This window comes from Mustela putorius, unplaced genomic scaffold (genome assembly GCF_011764305.1).
Source record: "Mustela putorius furo isolate JIRA1106 unplaced genomic scaffold, ASM1176430v1.1 tig00003962_pilon_pilon_pilon, whole genome shotgun sequence".
Classification (NCBI taxonomy): domain Eukaryota; kingdom Metazoa; phylum Chordata; class Mammalia; order Carnivora; family Mustelidae; genus Mustela; species Mustela putorius.
In genome coordinates this window covers 21,170-46,482 of record NW_025422106.1, presented here as the reverse complement: position 1 = coordinate 46,482, position 25,313 = coordinate 21,170, and the positions used below count along the sequence as shown (strand labels likewise).

General features: G+C 40.1%; 1 protein-coding gene and 1 long non-coding RNA gene across 4 annotated transcripts in view; one reads left to right on the top strand and one right to left on the bottom strand.

The window, feature by feature from the left end:
- Nucleotides 1–426: 426 nt before the first annotated feature.
- KRT10 (keratin 10) lies at nucleotides 427–4,746 on the bottom strand. 3 transcript variants are annotated; one of them, XM_045070153.1, is made up of 8 exons: nucleotides 4,106–4,746; nucleotides 3,215–3,297; nucleotides 2,700–2,856; nucleotides 2,449–2,610; nucleotides 2,231–2,356; nucleotides 1,692–1,909; nucleotides 986–1,335; nucleotides 427–672 (listed from the first exon to the last, which is right to left on the bottom strand). In XM_045070153.1, exons 1-8 carry the CDS (start codon nucleotides 4,700–4,702, stop codon nucleotides 566–568), a joined length of 1,800 nt encoding a protein of 599 aa, XP_044926088.1. In that variant the 5' UTR covers nucleotides 4,703–4,746; the 3' UTR covers nucleotides 427–565. The 3 variants fall into 3 exon arrangements, with proteins under 3 accessions (XP_044926088.1, XP_044926090.1, XP_044926089.1); XM_045070155.1 differs by having other exon boundaries at nucleotides 1,006–1,335; XM_045070154.1 differs by having other exon boundaries at nucleotides 986–1,332.
- Nucleotides 1,256–25,313, top strand: part of LOC106007071 — a 38,794-nt gene continuing 14,736 nt past the window's right edge. Inside the window, exons 1-2 of the long non-coding RNA XR_001181585.2 lie at nucleotides 1,256–1,379; nucleotides 10,207–10,482. This is a non-coding gene — a long non-coding RNA (uncharacterized LOC106007071). The remainder of the gene's footprint in view (nucleotides 1,380–10,206; nucleotides 10,483–25,313) is intronic.

Here is a 25,313-nt window from a genome sequence, read left to right as displayed (position 1 = left end):
TATTTTAGAATTTTCAGGATTGAAATTACTCAAAGCCAGAGCACTGGGAGTTTTCCATATACCGTATATCTTTAAGAAACAGGAAGACTGGGGTCTCAGAGGCTTCCACTCTGTGAGATTACGGACATGGATCCAACATGCCCATAAGATTAAAACATTTATGCAAAAGAAACCATAATAATAATTCTGTCTTCAGAATTTCTGGATAAATCAACCTTCAAATGCTATAGTTCATCAATCTTTAAAGTGAAAACTATTAATTTAAATAAAGACAATTCTGACCAAATTGGATAGCTTGCATCAGTAAGAAAGTTTATTTAAATTCATTAATGAAGGAGAAAAGGTTTTTTTTTTTTTTTTTTTTTTTTTTTCCATTAAAGAACACTTTCTGGTAAAGTGAAAAAAAGAAATACAGAAACCACAAAACACCTTTTAAACACCTTATTTTCAAGGAATAAACCTATTTCCATAGACCATTAAGACTGAAGTGTTTTGGTGGTTTTGTTTTTCATACACCTGTGCATAATGGTCTGCCTGAAGGGTGACTCTTCCCTCTTGATGCGGCTTAATAGTAGTGTTTCCTGGTTTCCGATTCAATAATAGATGAAAGGACTCTACCGTCAGGTGCCACCTCTTCAATAATTGTCTTGATTACTCTGGGTTTCTTAGTATCTGTAGGTGAATTACGAAAAAAAAAAAAGAGAATTTAGACTAAGCGATTTGTGGGGTCCTTACTAATCAAAATTTCTAAAAAATAAAAAATAAAAAAAATTCACTTTTTACGTTGTTTAAAAAAAAAAATCCGAATAATGTTTAAGCAAGAGCATCTTGGACCACCACATTTTTCCTTCAAGATGGATGTCAAGTGTACAGTTCGCTAAAAAATGCAAGTGGGAATCTACTCAGATTTTAACCGTCTTAAACAGCTCTAGAGCGTAGAAAAGCAACAAAACCATCACAGAAAGTGAAAACTAATTCGGATTACCCCAGCTAGTTTCTGCTGACCTTGGTCCCTTGGAAGAGGACTCTCCAACCGACCCAGAAGACGAGGACTTGTGACCGCCGCCGGAGCTGCCGCCACCGTAGCCGCCGCCGGAACTGCCGCCGTGACCGCCGCCGCCGGAACTTCCGCCGCCGTAGCTGCCGCCGTGGCCGCCGCCGCCGGAGCTTCCGCCGCCGTAGCCGCCGCCGTGGCCGCCGCCGTGGCCGCCGCCGCTGGAGCTTCCGCCGCCGTAGCCGCCGCCGTGGCCGCCGCCGCTGGAACTTCCGCCGCCGTAGCCGCCGCCGGAACTTCCGCCGCCGCGCCCGCCGCCGTAGCCACCGCCGCCGGAACTACTGGGAGTAAGGGTCACGTTCGGTTAACTTAACTTTGGAAAAGGGTGGGTCGCTTTCGACGTTATAGTTCTTAAAAAATAAGCAAAACGGATTTCGAGAGGAGAAAAAGAAAAAAAAAACTGTCAAGTATAAATTCTGAAACCTATTACTTCAAAACAGTTTCATATTGCACACGACCCTAAGGCTCAAATTCATGGGACGTGGAAGCTGTGGCTCCATATGCCTTTTCCCGTACTCTGCTTTCTCCCTTCTCCCTTTTCCCAACCTCTGGCACTTCTTTAGGTTTTGGAAAAGCCTGGCGATTTAGAACATTGAATAAAACCAATTGGGGTCATTTAAAACTTTCACTGATTTACCTTCCTTCTCCTTCTAGCAGGCTACGGTAGGTTTGAATTTCATTCTCCAGTCGGATCTTGATGTCCAGGAGTTGTTGGTACTCAGCATTCTGGCACTCGGTTTCAGCGCGAATCTGTTGCAGTTGTTCCTCCAAAGAGGAGATCTGGGCCTGAATCTGTGAGAGCTGCACACAGTAGCGACCTTCCGTTTCAGCCAACGAGGATTCCAGGGATTGTTTCTGAAAAAGAATAAAGAATAGACAGATACTTTGCGACCTCACTGTTTAATGAAACCCAGTGAAGGTTACTCAATAATTTAATAAGACATCAAATAGAAGAATAAAGAAAATGAACAGAATTTGTGTTTTATGTTTAATGGCAACATTTTAACTCAAGTATGTTCAGAGTAGAGCTGCTAGGACTTTTCTCCCCTTAACAAAGAGCTTCAATTTGATTTCCTTTTTCTTACCCCCTCTTTCCTCTTAAGTTGCATATTCTTATGTGGGCATGAAAGTTTGTGTGATAATTGAAATTATTTCAAGAGACAGTTATTAACGTACCAGGGCTAGTTGGGACTGTAGTTCGATTTCCAGACCTTGAACTGTGCGTCTCAATTCAGTAATCTCAGATTTGTGGCTGGACATTTGTTCAATGTTACTATTGATTTCTGTAGTCAGTTCCTTGCTCTAGAGTATTAAAAACAGGGGAAAAGATGAGAAAAAATCTGAAATAACCAAACATCCCCTGGCCCCCTTCCTTATGAAGGAAGATGAATTACCTTCTCATTGAACCAGGCTTCAGCATCTTTGCGGTTTTGTTCAGCAAGTTGTTCATATTGGTTTCTCATGTTATTCAGAAGTTCAGTTAGATCAACACCTGGGGCAGCATTCATTTCTACGTTTACATCACCAGTGGACACGTTATGAAGGTCTTTCATTTCCTGTTTGAGGAACAGAAAAGTTTAATGACTGCCCCATGACCACAATGAACCCTTTTCTTGGCTGGGGGAAGTATAACTTTTTGCATCACCTCTTCATGGTTCTTCTTCAGGTAGGCCAGCTCTTCAGTCAGGCTCTCGATCTGCATCTCCAGGTCAGCCTTGGCCAAGGTCAGCTCGTCCAGCACCCGGCGCAGGCCGTTGATGTCCGCATCCACGCTCTGGCGCAGGGCCACCTCGTTCTCATACCTGAAATAGGCATAGTACAAAATACTGGCTAGAACTTACATATGGAAGGTGTACTTGGGCTGAGACAAAGAAGCAAATACAGAGTTTCGTTCATATCATGGCAACATTTATTGATCACTGTAGGGATATCAGTAGTTTCATGCAGAGAAGCTTAGCATTTACTTTACAATGCATTTTCTTCTTTTAATGTTGCCAAAAAGGTAATATTGAAGTTGAAAAATTTTCTGACAACTGCAATACCATTTAACTTTGCATGAATTCAAGAAAAGGTAAACATTATTGGGGTTGTTAAAGGTCATTGTTAAAAGCAACTCATGTATTTGTTGGGACAGTATTGTGCCACATTCACTTAGCTTACTTTAATCTGAAGTCATCAGCTGCCAGCCTGGCATTGTCGATCTGAAGCAGGATATTGGCATTATCAGTTGTTAGACTGAGGATCTGGAGGGAGAAGCAAAGAAATCAGATACATATACGGCTTTTATGGTGGCAAAGACGAACTGCATTATTATGTTCTTTTACAAAATCTTGAGGGAATTTATTTTATCTTAAATATAAAATATTGCAGGGTTACCTAGCTACTTAAATTTGAGTCATTTGTTCTCTCGAAGTTTCTATACTTTGCTGTTTCTCTATCATCCTTTTCCGGAAACTAATGGCAGTTATAAGCTATGTTCCTGCCTGTGTGTCCCCCCACTTTTATACTGGGTGATTTCCATGTATTTCAGCCAACTTTTAACTGACTCATATGTTTGATTTAACTGATTACAAATACATGTTCTAAATGGGTACACTCTGGGCTGGCACACAATAGGTACAATTTAAAAATTCTCACAAATGGGATACACAAATGGTATCCCATTTCCTTACGGGAGAATTTATGTTGCTTGTCATTGGCAGTTAATTTTTATTGTTATTAATCTGAGTAATATTTTGTTTTGGTTCATTTAATAATTCTTCTAATTCCTATATTTGTAAATGATCTAGTATTTTAGCTATGGGTCATATACTAATTAAAACCTAAAAAATTCTCAGTAATCTGCCATCTTGTAAGATACACAACACATGGGCTGAAGATTACAATGACCATATCATCACAAATATTTACCTTTGATAAGACTGGATTATTTTTGGAAGTAACATAGGCAAACACAGTGAATAGCTACATTGTGGTTAACTTAAGATTATTCTATTTGAATTACATGGATAAGAAATAGCCTTAAAGTTGTATTTTTAAAATGTATCTTACCTGATTTTTAAGTTCTTCGATGGTTTGGTAGTATTTGCTGTAGTCACGGGGCTCTCTCTGGCTTGAGTTGCCATGCTTTTCATACCACTCCTTGATTTTGCCTTCTAGCTCGTAGTTTGATTCTTCCAGAGCCCGAACTTTGTCCAGGTAGGAAGCCAGGCGGTCATTCAGATTCTGCATGGTTACTTTTTCATTTCCAGAGAGAAGGCCGCCATCTCCTCCAAATCCACCCCCATAGCCTCCAAAGCTGCCTCCACCGAAGCCGCCTCCACCAAAGCCGCCCCCTCCAAAGCTGCCGCCTCCAAAGCTGCCTCCTCCACAGCCCCCACCAAAGCTGCTGCTTCCATAGCCTCCACCGAAGTTACCTCCACCAAAACCTCCTCCTAATCCTCCATAGCCACCTGATGAGCCCCCAAAGCAGCCTCCACTAGAGCTCCCACGACTAAAAGAGCCACCACTGAACCCCCCTGAGCTAAATCCTCCGCCAATGGAGCCTTTGCTGCTCGAAATTCTGAAGGATGATCCTCCTCCTCCACCCCCTCCTCCCCCACTGCGGGAGGAAGAGTATTGCTTGCTTGAGCTGTATCGAACAGACATGGTGATGCTGCTTAGCCCAGGGAGTGCTTGCTACCAAGGACAGTGACAAGCCTTTATATTCTGAGAGGGTGTGTCCCACATGTGTTCTAGTTTGCTTACTTGCACGGTTTTCTTTTTGCCAGTGTAGCATCTTCACTTATGATTGCATACATTATCTTCAGTAATAACCAATTCCAATAGGTATGGTTTTGAATTTGCCCTCAGAACAAACAGGAGGTTCACTATGTTGAAATTGAAAATGGGTGTTGTTCAGATGAGCTTGTGTTTCATTAGGCTTTTTCACCTTTTGAAGAACATTGAGCAACTTAAATCCAGTTTTTCTCAGCACTAATTTAGGTTGCACAGAATGTTTGCAAAATTTAGAAAAGGAATTTGAGCCACAGAATTGTAGTTAAAATGATATTTTTCAAATTCATGTTTTAAACAGTTCTAATGGATTAGAACAGCAGTTAACATAAAGTCTGCCAGAATCATGATCTCTAATGGAGATCTTGTAGAAAATTCCAAGCAAACAAAAAGAAAAGAAAAAATATATGCTAAACAATTTAGTGTTCAAAAGTTGCTACATATAAAAATTAAAGCCATTAACACACAATTAGGAAATGTGTGTATATATTTTGTATGGAATCTTTTAATTTGTTTGGAGAAGGAAAGTCTATTGATACCTTGCTAAGGGAGTTAGAAGTGAGTGATGATTTAGGAATCTGCTAATTTAGTGGTGCTATTCTTTTTAACCTTAAAAGAAATCTAAAATCATGAAGTTATTCTGTATATTTTAAGCTTTTAAATTCATCATGTAAAGGCTTTTTTGAAGACCATAATGGAGAAATTCTTAGCACAAGATAGGCAAAACTTACCTCCAGTACTTTTCTGTACTCTATGTTTGATCCCAAAATGGAGAGTTTAGGTATGTTATGATTGTGATTAAAAATTTGTTTGTAGGGGTGCCTGGATGGCTCAGTGGGTTAAAGCCTTTGCCTTTGGCTCACGTCATGATCCCAGGGTCCTGGGATCAAGCCCTGCATCGAATCTGGCTCTCTGCTCAGCAGGGAGCCTGCTTCCCTGTCTCTGTCTCTCTGCCTACTTGTGATCTCTGTCTGTCAAATAAATGAATAAAATCTTAAAAAAATTGGTTTATAAGAGTATAAATCCGGATTTTTAAAAAATTTAAATTCACTTTATTTAACATACAGTGTAGTATTAGCTTCGGGTTAGAATTTAGTGATTTGCCAGGTGCATGTAACACCCAGTACTCATTAATCAAGTGCTCTCCTCAATGCCCATCAGATTAGAGACTGATGCTTGCTCCAAAAATTATGAACTGGACTGTGAACATATGTCTCCAAGTTAGATTCGGTTTCTCAAAAAAATTTTTTTTCCTTGGATACACTGTATGTAGAATATCATGTAACAGTTTGTCCAGTGAAGTATTTAATTAGGACTTTCATACATGATACATAATTCTTTTTTATCCACCCGTAGGCTATGATGTTGCTATTATTCAAAAATATATTCATGAATGTCATACACATTTTATACAGTGCCATTTGTGATCCTGTGACTTTATAATCTCTGAAATAACCTGCTGAAATACGGATGGATGGTGGTTATTGCTAGTATGTATAAGAAGATACTGAAGCTGTGCGAGGTTATGGTTTTGCCTAACAATATAAAACAGGTGTTTGAACTGAGATTAGAAACTTTCCTCCTCTACCACTGTGTCTGTATAGTCTCTACTCTGGTGGTTTGATCTGATGGAATTGAATGCCTCTGTTTCTTACCATAAACTTTTCCATATGGGGCCAAACAAAATGTACTTGGAAGCAAGAAAATATTGAAGGGGTATAGTATTTGGCACATGCTTTTTTCTTACTGATTGCTTTTTCATATTAGGTTTGTAGTTGCACAGTCTATGAAAACTGTAGAAATAGTTTCTTCAGGGAAAGGGAATGTGTCTGGGGGTGTTAACGAAGAGCCAGTTGTTAGAGGTTACTACTCAGCGCCTTGCAGCTCCTCCAACTTGTTAGCACATGCAAGCAGGGCAGTAGTTAAAAGAAATAATGAAATGCAACCATGGGAATTGATCTTTGTTGAAGATAGCATGCTGTGAAGGAAGGCTGTAAAAATCAGGACAGGAAAAAAAAAGAGCATTCCAGTAAGTTCAGAAAGGATGTTGAAGCCTTGATATTAATGAAAGCAATTCAGAAAGAAACCATTTTAATTAAAAAGATATTTTAATAGATTTTACCTGTAGTTATCACTAATTTTGATCTTACCGGTTTTGATTCAGTATTATCTTTTACTTTTTTTTTTTTTTAACCTTGGTAGGGAGATATAAAATTTCAATTTATTTTCAGTTATTTAACAAGTGGTATGAAGAAATCTGTTACAAGCATATTAAAGAACATGTGAAACATATGCATGAAAGTACATGGGGACAAATACATGTATAGAGACTCTGCTAATACCAATTAATTTAATTTAAATCACCTTTAAGGATATTATTGAAGATTCCTTATTAACCTGCATACTCTAGAAATTGATTTGTTTTGATTTGTACTGTCATTTGTTGAAATCTGCTCTTGGCAGTAGTGAAATTACAGAGGTGCTATGGAACAATTCTACAGCTAAATTGGGTGAAAATTTATGACTGTCAGTTCTAGTCTTGGCACCATTTACACTTGATTACCATAATCCACTGTAACTGTAATTTCGTTGCTTTTGATTTTTATTCTGTCCCTGTGAGGCACACTGATACGTATTTAGAAGACAGAGAGATGAGTGAGACTTAGCTCTCGCCCTTGAGGATTTTGCTAATCCTTTGCAATCTAATTAAGGAGGGAAAACATACATGATCCGTCTAAACACCAGACAGAAAGAGACAGATACATCAGACAGATACAACAGATACATTACATGTGGATGGTAAATGAAATGGAAAGGGGAGGTGGGTGGAGAAAAGGAGGTAACATTTCCTGAACATCTCCTATGTTCCAGATGGTTTACTCTCCTTTAATTCTCCCCCAGTTCTCTATGATAGGTATCATTTACCTTATTTTATGGCTGAAAAAAAGAATTAAGCTTTAGAAGGCTTTAGAAATCTGCTCAGAGTAGCACATGTTAGAGCCTGGTTTTGAACCAGACCTATGTAGCTTCAAAGGTAATCCTGTTTTCGTGACACTGAACTGTCACTGTAAGACTGATGAGCAAGGGGTTTTATTGGAATAAGGTCATCTGATGAGATTTCATGGTGCCAGTGGAATTTAAACTGAGTCTTGTAAAGGATTGATGGGATTTTTCTATGGGGACAGCAGCAAAGAGAGGACTCTTCTGGGGAGTTGGGACTATGAAAATGCCAAACAGGTGGAGACTCTTAATGGACCACTTTGGCTGGAACAGATCATCTATATTTACTAATTTCTCTTAACAGATTTTATTGAGCATCTGCAGTATTCCCTGGGGATACATAGGCGACTAAGATACAATTCCTGCCCCTTAAGGAATTTGCAGTCTACTTGGAGAGGGAAGCAAACATACCCACAAGTCAGAGATTATAATCTAGGGTAATCTGGACTACACTTGAGGCATGGACAAGGTGTTGAAGTGGTGCAGGGAGGGGTTCCAGCAGTCTGGTTGTGTGTGTGTGTGTGTGTGTGTGTGTGTGTGTGTGTGTGTGTGAATGAGAGAGAGAGAGATGTGAGGTATGTGAGGGCATAATGAAAGAAGAGTGACGTCTTGAGAAGTTAGTTTCTTTTAAGATGGGAATTTGAAGTAATACCAGGATATTCATGTAAGAATGTCTGTCAGCAGCTAGGCTCGTAGGACTACAGTTCAGGAGAGAGATTAGAGGAGACTTCAGGATAGGTAGGAAGGAATTTAGAAAGAAATGAGCAGAAGGTCTAAGCCTGAACTTGGAGGGATGGCCACTTTAGGGGCTGGGAAGAAGAGCGAGAGAATGATACTGAAAAGTAGGGCACCTGTAAGGGGAGAGAGGAAGAAGGATCATGGAAGCCAAGGGAGGAGGCCCAGAGAAGTGGGCTGGTCTGCAGAGAGGTCACAGTGAAAGGAGATTGAATAAAGACTTGATTTGGCAGTTAGGAACCACTGGCATCCTTCCATGGGGGAAGTTTAGTGGAGTTTGGTGGGGCAGCCCACGATGTATACTCAGTATTAGAATTGACCACTTTGCTTATTGTATTTTGTTTTCATGTAATCTAGTGTATTAATTTCTTCTCTAATTGCTTCTGGAATCACTTCTCGGCCTTTTGGCTAAGATCAAGTGTAATTGCTTCTGGATTTGGAATCATGGTTAAGGCGGGTATAAATGCTGTTCTCATGGGGTTAATTTGGGTAGGGCTCTTAAAGCATGTTGTTGATTCAATTTTGTTATCAGCTTGATTTGTCTCACTGTTGGGATTTGGATCTTTCCTATTCCTTATTTTGTTTCAAGTAAAATTCTCTTTCGAAGTTTCCAGTTGAAAATTCTGTTTGCAAATTTCTTTCTCTGATCAATTGAAATATAATGAGTAATTTAGGTTGTTATGAGAAGATGACTCTGGTAATGCAGATTATGTCTCGAGATGGCAGGATTGATGAGCTAAATGTTTAGTATTTTCTATTGTTTATCACATAAAGCTTGAAAGGTAGACATATTTTGCTTGAATGACCTGTGACTTTGTGTAAATTGCTGAATGTTCCTTTTTGATTACCACCCACAGAGTCAAAGCCAAGTGGAAAGTTGTACAACTGTCTAATGGGTTTGGTACCCTCCTTGCAGAGAGTCGAGTAACTGGGCAGTGATCAGTAGTTAGCTAAGATATTGGTAAGGCCCATGGTGGCTTCTCATTGGAAAACATCTAAAATTCAGGGTTCTAAAATCTGTAGACACTCCTATATCACACAATTTTCCTGAAACTTCTGGGACTGCTGTGATGAAAGCCACAAAAATATGGCTACTGAATGCAGGCTTTTCAGTGAATGTATCAGAGTGGTTAAGAGGGTGGGCTCTGGAGCCAGACCTCTGGGATTATAACCCATGCCACACCACTCACTGTGTATCAGTTTCTTCATTTCTAAAGAAGGAATGATAATTTTCCTTACTCTGCAGTGTTGTGGTGAGAGTTAAATTAGTTAATAAACCTACAGCATTTAAAGCAGTGTTTGATAGACCTAGAATAAGTGCTTAAGACATGTGTGTTTTTGTTACTATTACTGTGATCTGCTTCTCAGAGCCCAAGCCACTGTCTAACCCACAGCAGGCCAGCAAAACACGGATGAATAAAAGGATAAGGTTAGAAGTTGGAAAATGTCTAGCAAGGAGGAAAACATGGCCAGGGAGGGGGCGTGGACAAAGGAAAGGTGTGTTTTATTGATAACTTTGTGATAAACCATGTCAACTGTTTTTCTCGAAGGGATATATATGCTTTCCTCTTTAACTCCAGTTTTTTCTTTACCTCCTACAATCCACCAAATCACCAGTTTTGTCACTGTTTCTTTTGTCCTAGCTGATGGATCTGTCTCTCTGTCTGGTCCCACTGCAGCTGCCCTAGTCCAGACTTTCATCACGTCTGTCATGGATATTACATCAGCAGCTTCTGAGGACGTTTTCTTGGCTCAGTGCTATGTCACCTCTTTGCTGCTACAGAATTAATGTTCTTGAAGAAGTGTTGTCATGACTTCATCAACGTACTCAAGCACCCAACATGGATTCTTTTGTGGGTGGATGAAGTCTTCTCAACAGCCTTGCCCGACTGTCTCTGTCCAACTTCCTGCTCCCTACGGTGAGTAAAGATGGCAGTAGGGAAGGACAGCTGCATTCTCCTGATGATGTAATTATGTGGCCTTGGGCAAGACACTCTGCCTCTCGGTGTCTCATTTTACTACCCCATAAAATACGGATAGTAATGTAGGTTTCCCCGCTATTTGAAAGTAGAGTGTTTGGGCAAAGCGAAGAAGCAGTTACTGTTAATTTATATGAAAAAAATTTTGAGCATCCCCAGATCCCCAAAATAACCTCTCACAGGCTTTTCTGATCCCGTGGGACACATCTTGCTAATGGGTACACCAAACAGATTGAGATAAAGCACAGGTGCTCACAAACCCAGTTCAAAGCTGTGGCAGCTTCATGCTGAAATACTGAATGTAGTTCTCGGAAGGAGCTGGGTGGTGCCATTCTTGCTAACCACGGCAATGGCTTACTGCAAGAAACACTGAGTGCTATTTTTGCTTTGTGCCTTTTTCATAAAAGTGAAAATCTTTGGATTTTTACCAGTTAATGAAAGCAGGTACCAATGCAGGTCTTTTGTAAAAGCAAAATCACACAGAGGCACCTGGGTGGGCAGTCAGTTAAGTGTCTGACACTTGGTTTCGGTTCAGGTCATGATCTCAGGGTGGTGAGATTAAGCTCCCAGCTGGGCTCTGCGCTTAGTGTAGAGTCTGCTTGAGATTCTCTCTCCCTCTCCCTCTTCCTCTGTTCCTCCTCCTGCTTGCTCTCTCCTCTCTCTCTCTAAAATAAATAAGTAAATAAATAAATAAGACCTTAAAAAAAAAGGCAAAATCACATAAAGGTGAACTTTCAAAAAGCAGGGGATGCCTATACTAGTAAATATTAAAATATGTGTAATAATCCATGATCCATTGAAAAGCATTTCCAATAAAAAAATTCTTTAATCCTAAGCAAGCCTTTTTAATCTTGGCCAAGATACCATGCTTTATCTGTAAATTTCTTGCTCATGGTTTGGAATGTCTCTCTTCCACTTGGCTGCTTATTCAAACATTCTAACCTCAACTCTAAACTCTGGCTTGAATGCCTTCTCTTTCATGAGGTTTCTCACCATTAATATAGTTATGCTTGTCTCTTTTATTTCCTGTGGGTGTAACCTAGTATTTTGTAATGTAATGTGCTATGTTATTATTTTTCCCAATGAGATAAGGCATTTAAGTCCCTTTAGAGAAGGGAGGGTACTTTATACCCAGTCCCAGTACCTGGCAGATACTTACTGTTCTCTGAATGTTTTTCTATCACCCCAGTGTCTTTTTCTGCTTTCTTTTATTTGACTTTATTTTGTACTCTAAACTCTTTCCATATATTTTGGCAATGTTCACAATTTAAATAACGGCGTGTTGAAGACAACTAATTTTGCTTTAAAGTAATTTATAATACTTTTAGATGTTAGAGTGTTCCATAAGAATGATAAGAAATCCAATATTCTGCATAGGTATTTTAAGATATCTTAAAATATATAAAGATATATATCTTAGACCACATATATATTTAATATATATTAAGAAAAATTTTGGGCCTCACTCTTTCCTCTTCATTAAACATCCCCTTTTTGGTTTTGGGTGTGTTGAGATGATCTTGACACTGGCATATTGCTAAAAATATATTTGTACCTGGAAAATTTCGAAGTTTTTATTAGGAACATTGGCTATTTTGTTGGTTTTCTGGATTGATAGCAAATAAATTTGGTGTAATTTAAAGATTAAATGTTATGTAACTTAGCTTTTTTGTTTTGTTAGCATGGCATAGGTTTCTTCCTTTTGAGTTCATTACAGGAAAGATAATTGATCATTATGAATTAACCTTCATTAGGAGGAGAATTTACCCACGTAGAACAGAAAGCAGAAACATAATATCCCTTTTGGTTTTCATAAAAAGTAGTAAAGATGAAAGTACCAAGCCAACCAACAAACCAACCAACCTCTACAGACTCCAATATGAAGATAGCAAAACTGAACACTGTCAAAAATACAGTGGCTCTTTTCTTTCCTTATTCCTAAATCCGAGAAAATTCCTTTAAGTCCATTTGTGGTTGTTTCTTAAAATTGGTCATCTCAAAGATGGCTGGTAATGAGAAAAAGTAACTTTATTATCAAATCTTATTAATTTTTACTTAGGGAATCTGGACAGATGTAGAAAAAATAGAGAAACTTTTGAATTCAAAATGGTATACACAGAGGATAAAACTATAATAAAAGCAGTAATCCCCTACCCTAGTAATTTTAAATGAATATATGTAATGTGCTTAAATTTAAAAAATCTTATGAAGTTAATCTCTCTCTTTTTTTTTAAAGATTTTATTTATTTATTTGTCAGAGACAGAGGGAGAGAAAGTGAGCGAGCACAGGCAGATAAAGAGGCAGGCAGAGGCAGAGGGAGAAGCAGACTCCCTGCCAAGCAAGGAGCCCAATGTGGGACTCGATCCCAGGACCCTGGGATCATGACCTGAGCCGAAGGCAGCTGCTTAACCAACTGAGCCACCCAGGCGTCCCTGAAGTTAATCTCTTAATTTTATTGCTTAGAGATTTTTAAAATACTTTAAAGAATTGAACAGTTTGTCAATTTCATAACAAATTGAAAATAGCTCTTTGTCCAAATCCCTGTGTGTGTGGGGCGGGGTGGGAATGGTAATGGATAGATTTCAGTAATTATTTAAATGTAACACATAATAGCAATGGAGAAAATTTACCATAACCACTCTGTGTCCTCTCTCCACAAGGTTGATGAGAGATAACTCCCAAAGAACGTTTAATTTCTTGGATTAAACTTATTAAATAAATATGTAAGTAACATTTGCAAAGTCAGTCCTCAGATAATTAAAGCTTATGGAGACTTATTCTAGGTTCCAGAACCCATGCCAAGCACTGGACCTGAATTTTTATCTCGTCAAATCCTGACAGCAATTGTATGAGATAGTTTTTATTTTAACTGAAAAATTAAGTAGCTTGCCCAACATTGTTCAGTGAAAGGACTCAGCTGGGATTTGAATACAGATCTATCTTTAGAGGTTTTGCTTTAACATCACGAGTAACTTAAAACTCTCTGGAAGTGATTAGGATTGTATTTTCCAGTCTTGTAATTTAGGAAATTAACAGGAACATAGGAATTCTATTTTTCTTTCTCAGATTGGATAAGCTTTCTTCAATATCATTTCATCTGTGATGGAAGAACGGACTAATTTGAAAAGAAAGAGAATTAATGGGGCGAGAATTCTGCTGTTGAAGGGGTCAGACTTGTCAGTCTTGTCTGTTCTGTCCCCTGGCTAGACTCTGCCTTAACTTGCTGCAGGTCTTTTCGTCTTGGGTGTCTAGAGGTTCCAGCTTCTTTGGCTGGATTGTCCTCAGCTCCAGACCAGTCATTAAAATAACAAATCAGAGCAATTAGCCACCATGCATAATTGCAGTGTTAATCCTTTTATTATGCTGGCTTTTCTAGACAAAGCTAACACCCCTTATGGAGATTAACTGCTTTTTATAAAGTTTTTACTCTAAGTCTTGAGCAAGTAGTGTATTATCAGAATTAATTTGAAAGTAAATTGTGCCATGAAGGGATTCTGTTTCTTTGGGATTTTCCTACTTCCATAATCCAAAAGCTACCCAATTTTTCTTTTTTTTAAAGATTTCATTTATTTATTTGACAGAGATCACAAGTAGAGAGAGAGGAGGAAGCAGGCTCCCCACTGAACAGAGAGCCCGATGCAGGGCTCCATCCCAGGACCCTGGGATCATGACCTGAGCGGAAGGCAGAGGCTTTAACCCACTAAGCTACCCAGGCGCCCCAAAAGCTACCCAATTTTTTGTGACTCACTAGTATTTCCTGTATTGATCGTTTTGGTTAAAATGTGGAGCTAAGGTTAGAATTTTTTAGTCCTAGAGCTTACATATAAATGAGTGGATATTTATAGAACTGTAAGATGCTGGTTTTTGGTTTTTTTTTTTTTTGACATTTGGAATAAAAATGCTACAATCTAAATCTGATCTAGTAGAATTGCTTTAAAAAAAAAAACTAAAAACCCGACACAAACTATCCAGTGACGTGGACGCTGTAACTCAATGGGGATAATTGCTATAATACAATGACTGATATATATATAATATCATTCACACCTATGGCCATCAGGCTGCTCTTAAGTATAAGAATATTCTGAATAGCAGAAACTTTCATCACTAAAATTTATTTAACATCTACTCTGTGCCAGACACTGTAAGAGCTCTCTGTACATTTTCTCATGGAACAACACTGTACGGCAGGTACTATTTTTAGACCCTTTTTAACAGAGGAGGAAACTGAAACGTTTGGTGCTTGTGTGTTGGGCACAGGTGGTACAGCTAATACATTAATATCTGAGCTAGAATTCCCAAACAGCTCTGTCTTGTCTAGATCTTACACTCTTAACCATTACCTTTCACTGTCAGATGTTCAGTTAAACTTTGTGGTTTCAGAGACCATCTCAGAAATGTAAATTACAGTGGTGAGGAGGGTACCTTTTTATACAACCAGGACTGTTTTAGGATGGGCTTACATTTCCTACTTACAAATGAACTAAATGGAGTTTTGAAAAAGTAAGCAGAGTTGAAGATTATTCCTTTTTGTTTAGGTGATTTTAAAATGTTATTTTCACAGGTGTTCTGCAACACCTTTTGAGGTGGGTATGTTTTGAGGGTAATGGATTTGATTAGGTGGGAGTGGGTCAGTCACAATGGTAAATTATTTCATGGCAAGTGCTATTTGGCCTGATATTTTAGGTTTGAGTGCCCATACACAAGCAATTGAAGAACTGAGTATTTAATAGGGAGCTAGGGTTTTAGTGGATTATTTTATCACTTACCCAGACTTGCCATTCATTAGTTTATGGTACTTTTCTTTCTTTCTTTCTTTTTTTTTTTTTTTAAGATTTTATTTACTTATTTGACAGATGGAGATCACAAGCAGGCAGAGAGGCAGGCAGAGAGAGAGGAGGAAGCAGGCTCCCTGCTGAGCAGAGAGCCCGATGCGGGGGGCTCCATCCCAGGACTCTGAGATCATGACCTGAGCCGAAGGCAGCGGCTTAACCCACTGAGCCACCCAGGTGCCCTAGTTTATGGTACTTTTTAATCTCATTCACCAGTGGAATCTTAGGAGTTGTTCTAGTCAACATTCTGGCTCTGCATTCAAGTACTGATGTGTTGAACTTGACCCTCCAGATTACTCATCAATTTTTGATTTGTGAAAGTTGACCATATTAGTTGGTTCCTTCCAGTTTTTGTCAAACTGGACTCAAAGGATTGTTGCTGCAGGAATGGACCATAAAAGTGAAAAGATGATTTGTTAAAAATTGCAGTATAGAAAAACAGAGCGTTTAGAAAAACAGAGCAATGTAGAAAGACAGAACGTAATCTAAAACAACTGCCAGACAGACTTTGATTTGTGATTTTAAAGAAGCTGTTCTTGGCACCGTGCCTTCCTCTCTTATTTCTGATTTACTATTTCTCCATTGTTTAACCTTAAACAGAGTAACTTTTAGTTTTTACAGTGAAGAGATTATTCTATAGAGACCTAGAATGGTTTGAGAAATCTGTGATCAGTCTTGTAACTGTCATAGGGGAGAACAATTTGGACTTTCAGAACAACACATTGCAACATTCTTACTAGAGATGGTTGGCCTGAAGCTTTAGTTCCAGTGTCCAGAGAGTTGACTGCAACTCAGCCATCTTATTCCTGCTGGTACTTATCAGCAGAAGCCAATGCATGCCCGTTTAGTTCTTTACTCTGAAACTGTAGAGTGGAATAAAAAAAAATTTTTTTTCCTGGTGATTGGCTCACCTTTCCATTGATGAGGCCTCAGCCTTTCTATGGCTTAGTTCTGGCAAGACCTCATACTGCCTCTTCATCTGGTCCAGCATGGTGGTCGTGTCCACTCCTGGGACACAGATTTCTACATTAACTTCAACATGAAGTACTTTTCATGATACCCTTCATGTACAGATTCAGAATAAAATAATTTGAAATGTCACAGGTTACTTGGTTTTTGAATCTGGAATATGATAATGCAAATAGATTAAAAAGATAAAACTGGAGGGGCACGTAGGCGGCTCAGTGGGTTAAAGCCTCTGCTTTCGGCTCAGGTCATGCTCCCAGGGTCCTAGGATCGAGCCCAACGTCGGGCTCTCTGCTCGGCGGGGAGTCGGCTTCCCCCCACTCTCTCTCTCTGCCTGCCTCTCTGTCTACTTGTGATCTCTCTCTCTACTTGTGATCACCGTCAAGTAAATAAATAAAATCTTTTTAAAAAATTAAAAAAAATAAAACTGGAAATGTATTTTTAGAAATCATTGTTGAGGTTTTAACAATTTTCCAGGAGATTACAAAATTACCAGTGTTACCAGATTTAGTAAATAAAAATACAGAATGCCTAAATAAATTAAAATTTCACATAAACAATAATTACTTTTTTTTTTTTTTTTAAAGATTTTATTTGTTTGAAAGAGAGAGCACAGTGGGAGAGGGAGAATCAGATTCCCTGCTGAGCAGAGCCCGAGTCCCTTCTAATTTTCTGAGCCTTCTCAAATGTCATAGCTTTCTTCCAAGGCCTTAACAGACCCCTAGCCACTTCCAGCACTGCTTTGCTGTCCGAACACAGAGCAGTAAGCCATTGTGTACCAATGTAGCAGAGAGCTAAGATTGAAGTATATAGCCTCAAAGTCAAAAAACTGTGGAGACCATTATAGAACTTTGTATATGTAACACTGTAACATTACGTTGTCTTTAAAGAGCAGTTTGTAAAAAAATACCTAGTTTTTAGGCATCAGCTTAATTTCTCTCCTTAATTTAGAGATTGACAGGCCATATATGCTCAAGTGATGCCTCCCCAGGGTGTTGGTTATATATGACAGGAGACTGTGAGGGTGGGAAAAACAAACATCATTTTATGACTTTGCTTTTGGAACCATGATGTATAACCATTTTTTATTGAAATCTGCAGGCATGCCTGTCACAGAAAAAAACGTTGTTTCCTTCTGACCCTTGTGTTCATAACATTCTCATGCTCTTGAGCCTAGCTCAGTTTTCTCTCTTCTTTGTGTAGCTTTGCAACCAGCTACCAGTCTCATTCCCGGGAGTCTGTGCGGGGTAGTGCATATGCTTAGGAATCAAACCGATGTGTGTTCACTGTTTTCCAGCCTGGATAAAAGTTACTTATGAGTTTGTCTCAGTTTCCTCATATGTACAACTTCCAAAAGATGTTGGGAAAACAAATGAGAAATGAGTATTAATGCCTGGTACATAGTAGGCACTCAATAAGTGCTCGTTCTCTCCCTTACCTAACTCTTTCCCTCCCTGTTTCCCACTTTAATCCAGAGTGGTCTTTATTATTTTTTTTATTTTTAATATTTATTTATTTTTATTTTGTTATATTATTGCATACCACACAGTACATCATTAGTTTTTGATGTAGTGTTCCATGATTCATTGTTTGCGAATGACACCCAGTGCTCCATGCAATCCGTGCCCTCCTTATTTTTTTTCTTTCTTTTTTTTATTGTGTTGTGTTAGTCACCATATAGTACATCATTAATTTTTGATGTAGTGTTCCAAGATTCATTGTTTACATATAACACCCAGTGCTCTATCCTTAATACCCATCATCAGGCTCACCCATCCCCCTACCTGTGTCCCTTCTAAAACTCTCAGTTTGTTTCTCAGAGTCCACAGTCTCTCATGTTTGTCTCCCCTTCCGATTCCTCCCCTTGATTTTTGCCTTCCTTCTCCTAATGTCCTCCATGCTATTCCTTATGTTCCACAAATAAGTGAAACCATATGATCATTGGCTTTCTCTGCTTGACTTATTTCACTCAGCATAATCCCTTCCAGTCCCATCCATGTTGATGTAAAAGTTGGGTATTCATCCTTTCTGATGGCTGAGTAATATTCCATTGTATATATGGACCACATCTTCTTTATCCACTCATCTGTTGAATGGCTCTTTCCACAGTTTGGCTATTGTGGACATTGCTGCTATGAACACTGGGGTGCATGTGGCCCTTCTTTTCACTATAACTATATCTTTGGGTTAAATACCCAGTAGTGCAATTGCTGGTAATAGGGTAGCTCTATTTTCAACTTTTGAGGAACCTCCATGCTATTTTCCAAAGTGGCTGTACCAGCTTGCATTCCCACCAACAGTGTGAGAGGGTTCCCCTTTCAGAGGGCTCTTTAAAACTCATGACCCTGGGACACCTGGGTGGCTCAGTTGGTTAAGCATTTACCTTTGGCTCAGGTCATGATCTCAGGGTTCTGGGATTGAGTCCTGCATCAGGCTCCTTGCTTAGCGAGAGCCTGCTTCTCCCTCTGCCTGCCACTTCTCCTGCTTGTGTTCTCTCTCGTTCTCTTTCTCTGACAAATAAATAAAGTCTTAAAAAGAAATAAAACTCATAACCCTAGTTATATCACCATTCAAGACAGACTTATTGAATCTGCAGTGGGTGTCAGGGGCTCTCACAGGATGGTTATGGGCCTCAGACTTTAGACAGTTGTTGTGCATGCCTCTTGACCAGAGTTCCTCCAAAGTTCAGCAACTGAGCGTGTGCTGATTCTAGATATCCATGCAGATCTCAGACTCCTCTGGACAGAACTGTGGAGTTGTTAATGTTTGTCATTGGCTCTCTTTCTTTTTCACCCTTTCTTCTCTGGATTGGAATCTCTGCCCTTCCTCTGAAGCCATGGGCTTCCTCTCTTTCTTTTTTAAACAATTAAAAAAATATATTTAATTTATCTATTTGACACAGAGAGGGAAAGTACAAGCAGGGGATGCTGCAGGCACAGAGAGAAGCAGGCTCCCTGCTGAGCAGGGAGCCCGACCTGGGTCTCTATCGCAGGACCCTGAGATCATGACCTCAGCCCAAGGTGGACACTGACTCGGCTGAGCTATCTGGCCCCATACATGGGCTTTCTTGTGCTTTAATCCCCTGTTCTGTCTAAGGAGAAGATACGGTAGTGTTCATTCACACAAGTAGAAATATAGCCTTATTCACTGTGCTGTTCCAGGTACCCAAGCATTTGCATTTTGAACTTGTTCTTCAATTGAGAAATAAGAAATTGTTCCCCATGATAGGATTTTGAGTTCTTGGTAAGGAGAAGGGAGGTTATTTTGGGCACAAATCTGTTGAAAGCACAGTTTTGCACTTAAAAGGGCAGGCTTAAGCAAAAATGTGATTTAATCTGTCAGGATGTATGTGTGTGGGAATAGACTGAACGAGAAGGCACAAACTTGCTTATTCCTTTATGCCCAGATTTCTTCCTGTTTCCATGCCTGTATCTCAGAGTTCTGTTCCAGATGTCTGCTCCAAATTTCTGGAAGCCACCTCTCCTTCCGGCTTTCTGTCTGGCACTTCTTCCTCTCTTATCTCCTAGTCTGTCCTAAGCATCCCAAATGCCGTGATCCCCACTCCCGCATGCCATGATCCCCACCTCTGTCTGTTGCACCCCCTCCCCAGAGCACAGGGAAGGTTTTGCCTTCTCATGTTTTCCCTGCAGGGCCTGTGATTTTGTTACACTTAGGTGTGTAAAATGGAGGGGGTGAAAATGCGTGGAAAGACAGAAGAGTCTGAGCCTTCCTCTGGGTTTCAAGAGTGGATGGTGATTATTGGGAAGTTAGATTCAAGATTCAAGGCAATTGTCTTTTTTTTTTTTTATAAAGATTTTATTTATTTATTTGACAAAGAGAGATCACAAGTAGGCAGAGAGGCAGGCAGAGAGAGAGGAGGAAGCAGGCTCCCTGCCAAGCAGAGAGCCAGATGCGGGGCTCGATCCCAGCACCCTGAGATCATGACCTGAGCTGAAGGCAGAGGCTTAACCCACTGAGCCACCCAGGCGCCCCGACAATTGTCTTTTTAATGTCGATATATATATATTTCTGTAGCAGTGAGGACGAAGAGAATTAAACTTGTGTGTATCAGGAAAACTGTCAACTAAGACACTAATGTAGCTACTTGAGAACTAATAAGAGAAAAGTGAACCTAGAAATTGTCTGCATGCATGTAGTAGTGTGAACCTAATTCAGCAAACGTGTATTAAGTGCTGACCCTGCAAAGCCATTTGCTCTTCTGGATCCACTTTCTACCTTTATCCTCCTGCTCTTCTGCTCCAGGGAGATAGCTGTTCTCTGGCTTTCGTTGGTTTGCCCAGTGGGGCCCCAGTCAGTAAATAGGAGGAAGAGAGGGAGGAGAATGAGTTTGGGTATTTCTTCCCCCAGCCCCTACCAGCTGGGTGTGGCCTTTCATTAAAAGGCATAGCTCCTTTCAAGGTGACCTTCTTTATTTGACTTTCCCCTTCTGAGTCCCTTTCCTTTGTCTTTTTGGGAATGGGGGTGATAATAGCTAGTGCTGGTTTCCCTACACCATGCCCGCACTTTTGCAAATAGTCCGTGTATTAAACTCTCCCAGTTTTTCCTAATTCCAGGGTGCCTGCTGTTTCCTGCTTGGAATCTACTGGATGGCAGGCCAGGAGGTTAATAGGAAAGTGAATGATTGCAATGCCATGAAATGCATGCTTATCAAAGTATAGGCTCTTTGATGGCACAGACCATATATTATTCATGTTTCTTTCTTGACATTTAGCACAATTCTAAGTAGAGAACAGGGCTCTCCTGCTCCTGGAATGGTAGATTTATGCATAAAGAGTATTGGGAATGGAGGATGGAGCTGAGCATCTGTTCTAGAAGGATCCAGGTGGGTTTCACGGTGTAGCTAATCATGGCAATCAGAAACAGACTGGTTGCATTAAGCAAGGGAATTCACTGGAAGAATATCAACGGCTTCTAGAATTGAAGGAAGGCAGAGAATAGGGCTTGGAGGATAGGAACTGGGGTGTCCTGGAGGACTAGTTTACAGAAAACCCAACAAAAGTCATTCAGTCAGTATGAATTGGGCATCCTCCCCGACAGCTCTTGGCTTTCAGTTTCTTTAAGGTATGTTGACACCATTACACAGGACTGAAAATGTTCCTGGTTACTTGTTATGTTTGCTCTGTGGAAACCCTCTGGGCTTCTTCCTTCCAACCTTCCTCTCAGAAACCCTGCTTGACGCTAGTAAGGGAGGAGGAAAGAGAAGTTCTCAGATCATAGACTCAGATGAGATCTGATCCCCTGTGGCAGCCTGTGACTTGGGACTACAGAAACTGGCTCACCCCTCTCTTCCTTGCATCCTCCCTAGATAAAAGGCCGGATAAGGGGCGCAGTAGGTGGGAACAATACTTAAGTTACACGAGTTTGCAGGAGTAAAGTAACAATGGAAGGTGAGTTCTTTCCCTGAAGAGCCAAACCTGCCTGCAGAGGCGGGGCTGTTTTGCTGAGTGTGAGAGAGGGTGTTTCCCCTATCTCTAGGGAGGAGTAGAAGAACAAGTACCTACCAAGGTTTCCATCACTGAATTTGGATTTTTGTTATGCTGCCGTCTTGCTCTCGGCAGCCCACCGCCTCCAGCTCTCCTGGGTCCCGTGGTCACTAAAGCCACGTCCCAGTTTAGTTGGTCCTCCCCTGATGTGCTCCATTTCCCTGTTCTCTTCTTCTCTTTGAGTCTTTTAGCCTTCTGGGGAAATAGGTACTAGGAGGATAACCATCTGGTTAGTCTAATTCATCTAAGGTGTGCCTTACTGACAAAGGTGGGTAGGGGCTGAGTTCGCCAAAACTACTTACATTTTAAAAACCTTTTACCCATGTGAAATTTCAGGCGTTGTGGTGATAAGAATTTTCCAGGAAGGACTTTTCTGTATTCTTCCAGTTAATATAACTGACTATTAGATCAGGTGAAGTAGAAAAGAGGGTAAAGAGGGTTCTTTTTTTTTTTGTCTCTAGGTCTTTCCCTTCACCTTCTGCAAGGAAGGGTTGGGTACTTTGGCTCTGATTTCCCCATTGTTATACAAGTCACTCACTGAATATATATTATATACCAGAAACCCTTTATGGGGTTCTGAAGATGCCAAGATAAGTAAGATATGGTCCTCGCTCTCAAAGAAACCATATCTTGGGGAGTAGAGGGCAGGGGATAAGACACAAATAATTACAGAACAGGATGATTTTAATAATACAGATTTATGTAAGTAAAGCACCAAGAAGGCGCCAAGAAGGACAAGCACCAAGAAAGAGAAATCAGTCTCTGGAAGACATAAGAGACGCTATTTGAATGGTATCTTAAAAAATGAGCGGGGAAAAATTTTGAGGCAGAAGGACCAGTGTGTATAAAAGAGGTGTAAATAATCATGTCATATTTGAAGAACTGAAAAGTTTGATTTGGCTAGGGGACAAAGTTTGTATGAGTGACTTCCAAGAGATAAGACTGGAAAAATGGGTTGGAACCAGTTGGGGAAGGGCCTTTAATACCATCCTAAGGAATTTGGATTTGGTCCTATAATCAGGGCGTGGACCAATAAAGGTTGCTAAGCAGAGGATGAACAGGACCCTAATTTTTAGAAAGATAACATTGTCACCCACGTACTAGATGGATCACAGAGAAACTGGAGGCAGGGAGATGAGATAGGAGGATTTGCAAGGGTCTGCGGGAAGGGGAAGAAACAATGAGAACGGTCAAGAAAGTAGTAGTGGGGTGGAAAGAAGGGGAAGATAGAAGATAAGAATGGTTGCATTTGATTATTGCTTAGTTTTGGGTTGATGAAGGAGAAGGAGAGCGTGTTAAATGACAAAAGGCTTCCAATTTTGGACTTTGAGAAGTACCATTAACTGATACGGGAATGCAAAGAAGGAACAGGTTTTGTAGGAAAGATAATGAGTTCACGATAGGGAAGACTGGGGGTAAAATACCTGTCAACACCCATGTGTAGATATTCCAAAGGCAGTTGCGTGTGGGTTTGGGATTCAGAAATCGTGACCAGATTTGGAAGTTACTGGCAAAGAGCAATCATGAAATTGGATGAGATTTTGCAGGGAGAATTGGTAGAGATGAGGACCAAGGATAAAACCTTGAGGAACTGTAACATTTAAGAGGAAACAAAAGAGGTTGAAAGGTAACACTCAAAGGAAAAAGGGGAGAGCTAGGAGACAAAAGTTTCAGGGAAGCCAAGGGAGATGAGAATTTCAAGAAGGTAGAATGGCCAACAACGTGGAAGATTTCAGTAGTTCAGAGATGGCAAGTAGAGCTAGGACTGCAAAGTCACTTTTCAGTTTGGCTGCTTTGGGTTCTGAAAAGATCATGTAAGTATAGGGGAGTGAGTTCTCTCAAAGCTACTAACTAAAATACATACACATTTTCAGTCTTTATAGTTTGTTGGTTATATAACATGACCTTTTTCTCAAATTAAAGGAAAATTTAAATTCCCTTTAAGAAGGAAATTAATAGAAGAATTTAAAAGGAGAGTGCATAAGGGTAGGCAGGATGATAGTCGAAGCCTTGAGAACAACTGGGTTTTTTAAGGGAGAGAAGAGTAGAATGTTAAGACTGAATGGTGGGGAAACTCTCAACGTTAGGCTAAACATAGGGGGTAAAGTAAGTATCTAGTAAAGGGAGTGAATGAGGAGTTATCGGGAAAGCTAGATGAGACCCCAGAAATGATATCATGGATTGAAGCATGAATGATTCACCCACTGGGGTTTCTAGAACCTCTCAGAGTTTCTTCTAAGTCTTGAATTTCAAAATCTGCAAGAAAGATCAGGGAAGATGAGGGCTAGAACAATGTCCATGATATTGCCACAAGATCCTTAGAGATCTGAAAGCCAGAATTTTCCAGACAACATAGGGCGCAGAAGCCAGACCATCTGTGATCAGGGAAGAAAGGATGGAGATGGACTGAAGGCATCTGGGTCTTGTATTGCTGCAGCATCCCAAGGGGGACAGAAGGCAGAAAAAATGGTAAGGAGGGAAGTAAGAGTGGAGTGAAGATTTTTGGATGTGGAATGTACTTGAGAACAGAAGCAGGTAGAATTTTGTAGCTCTTTAGGGCTTCTGGGAACGCAGGAAAAGGGGAACATGCAAAGAACCAAGAATTGAAATAGCACTCAGGTATCTGGAAGAAAGAGTGATCAGAAACAATAGTGATCCTGTTGAGTCACTGTATTGTACACCTGTAACTAATATAGCATTGTATGTTGACTATATTAGAATTAAGATTTAAAACTTAAAAAAAAATTATTTAATTGAGAGAGAGAGGGAGAGAGAGAGAGAGAGGAAAAAAAAAGTATGGGGAGGGACAGAGGGAGAATGTGTTCAAGCAGGCTCCTGGCTGAGTGCAGAACCTGACTTAGGTCTTGATCCCATGATCCCAAGATCAAGACTCGAGCCCAAACCAGGGTTTGGATGCTTAACCAACTGAGCCACCCAGGCACCCCTAAAATTTAAAACTAATAAAGAAATAATAGTAGTCCAAGACACAGTGAAGCCTTGATGATGTAGGAAATGACCTGTTGGATAATTTAAGCTTCATCATAGGGAACTTTTAAAGAACAGATACATGGTATCATTAAAAAAATGACTAGAAAAATTCTATGTTTTAGAAGAGTCACTATGGTAAATGTGAATGGAGTCTCTAAGGTGTGTATCATTCTCCTTTGAACTTTTAAAATGATAAGTCTTCATTCTTATGTACAATGAACCAAGGGGTGCCCTTCGATACTTGAAAGAAGTAGTCTCAGCCATAAATATGGATGAGACAGTGAAGTAGCCCCATGAACTTGAGGGAAAAGGAAATATATTTGCCTTCCTAACTAAACTAATAAAACCAAAATATAATCTATCTCCCAGGGCCAACAACTGGGTAAGGAGTGTGGTCAGCAGGGGATATCAAAGGGGATTCAGGGAAGCTTCCTTTGGCCTTAAGGAGAGAGATGCTGAGTTCAGGCACGTGTTCCGTCC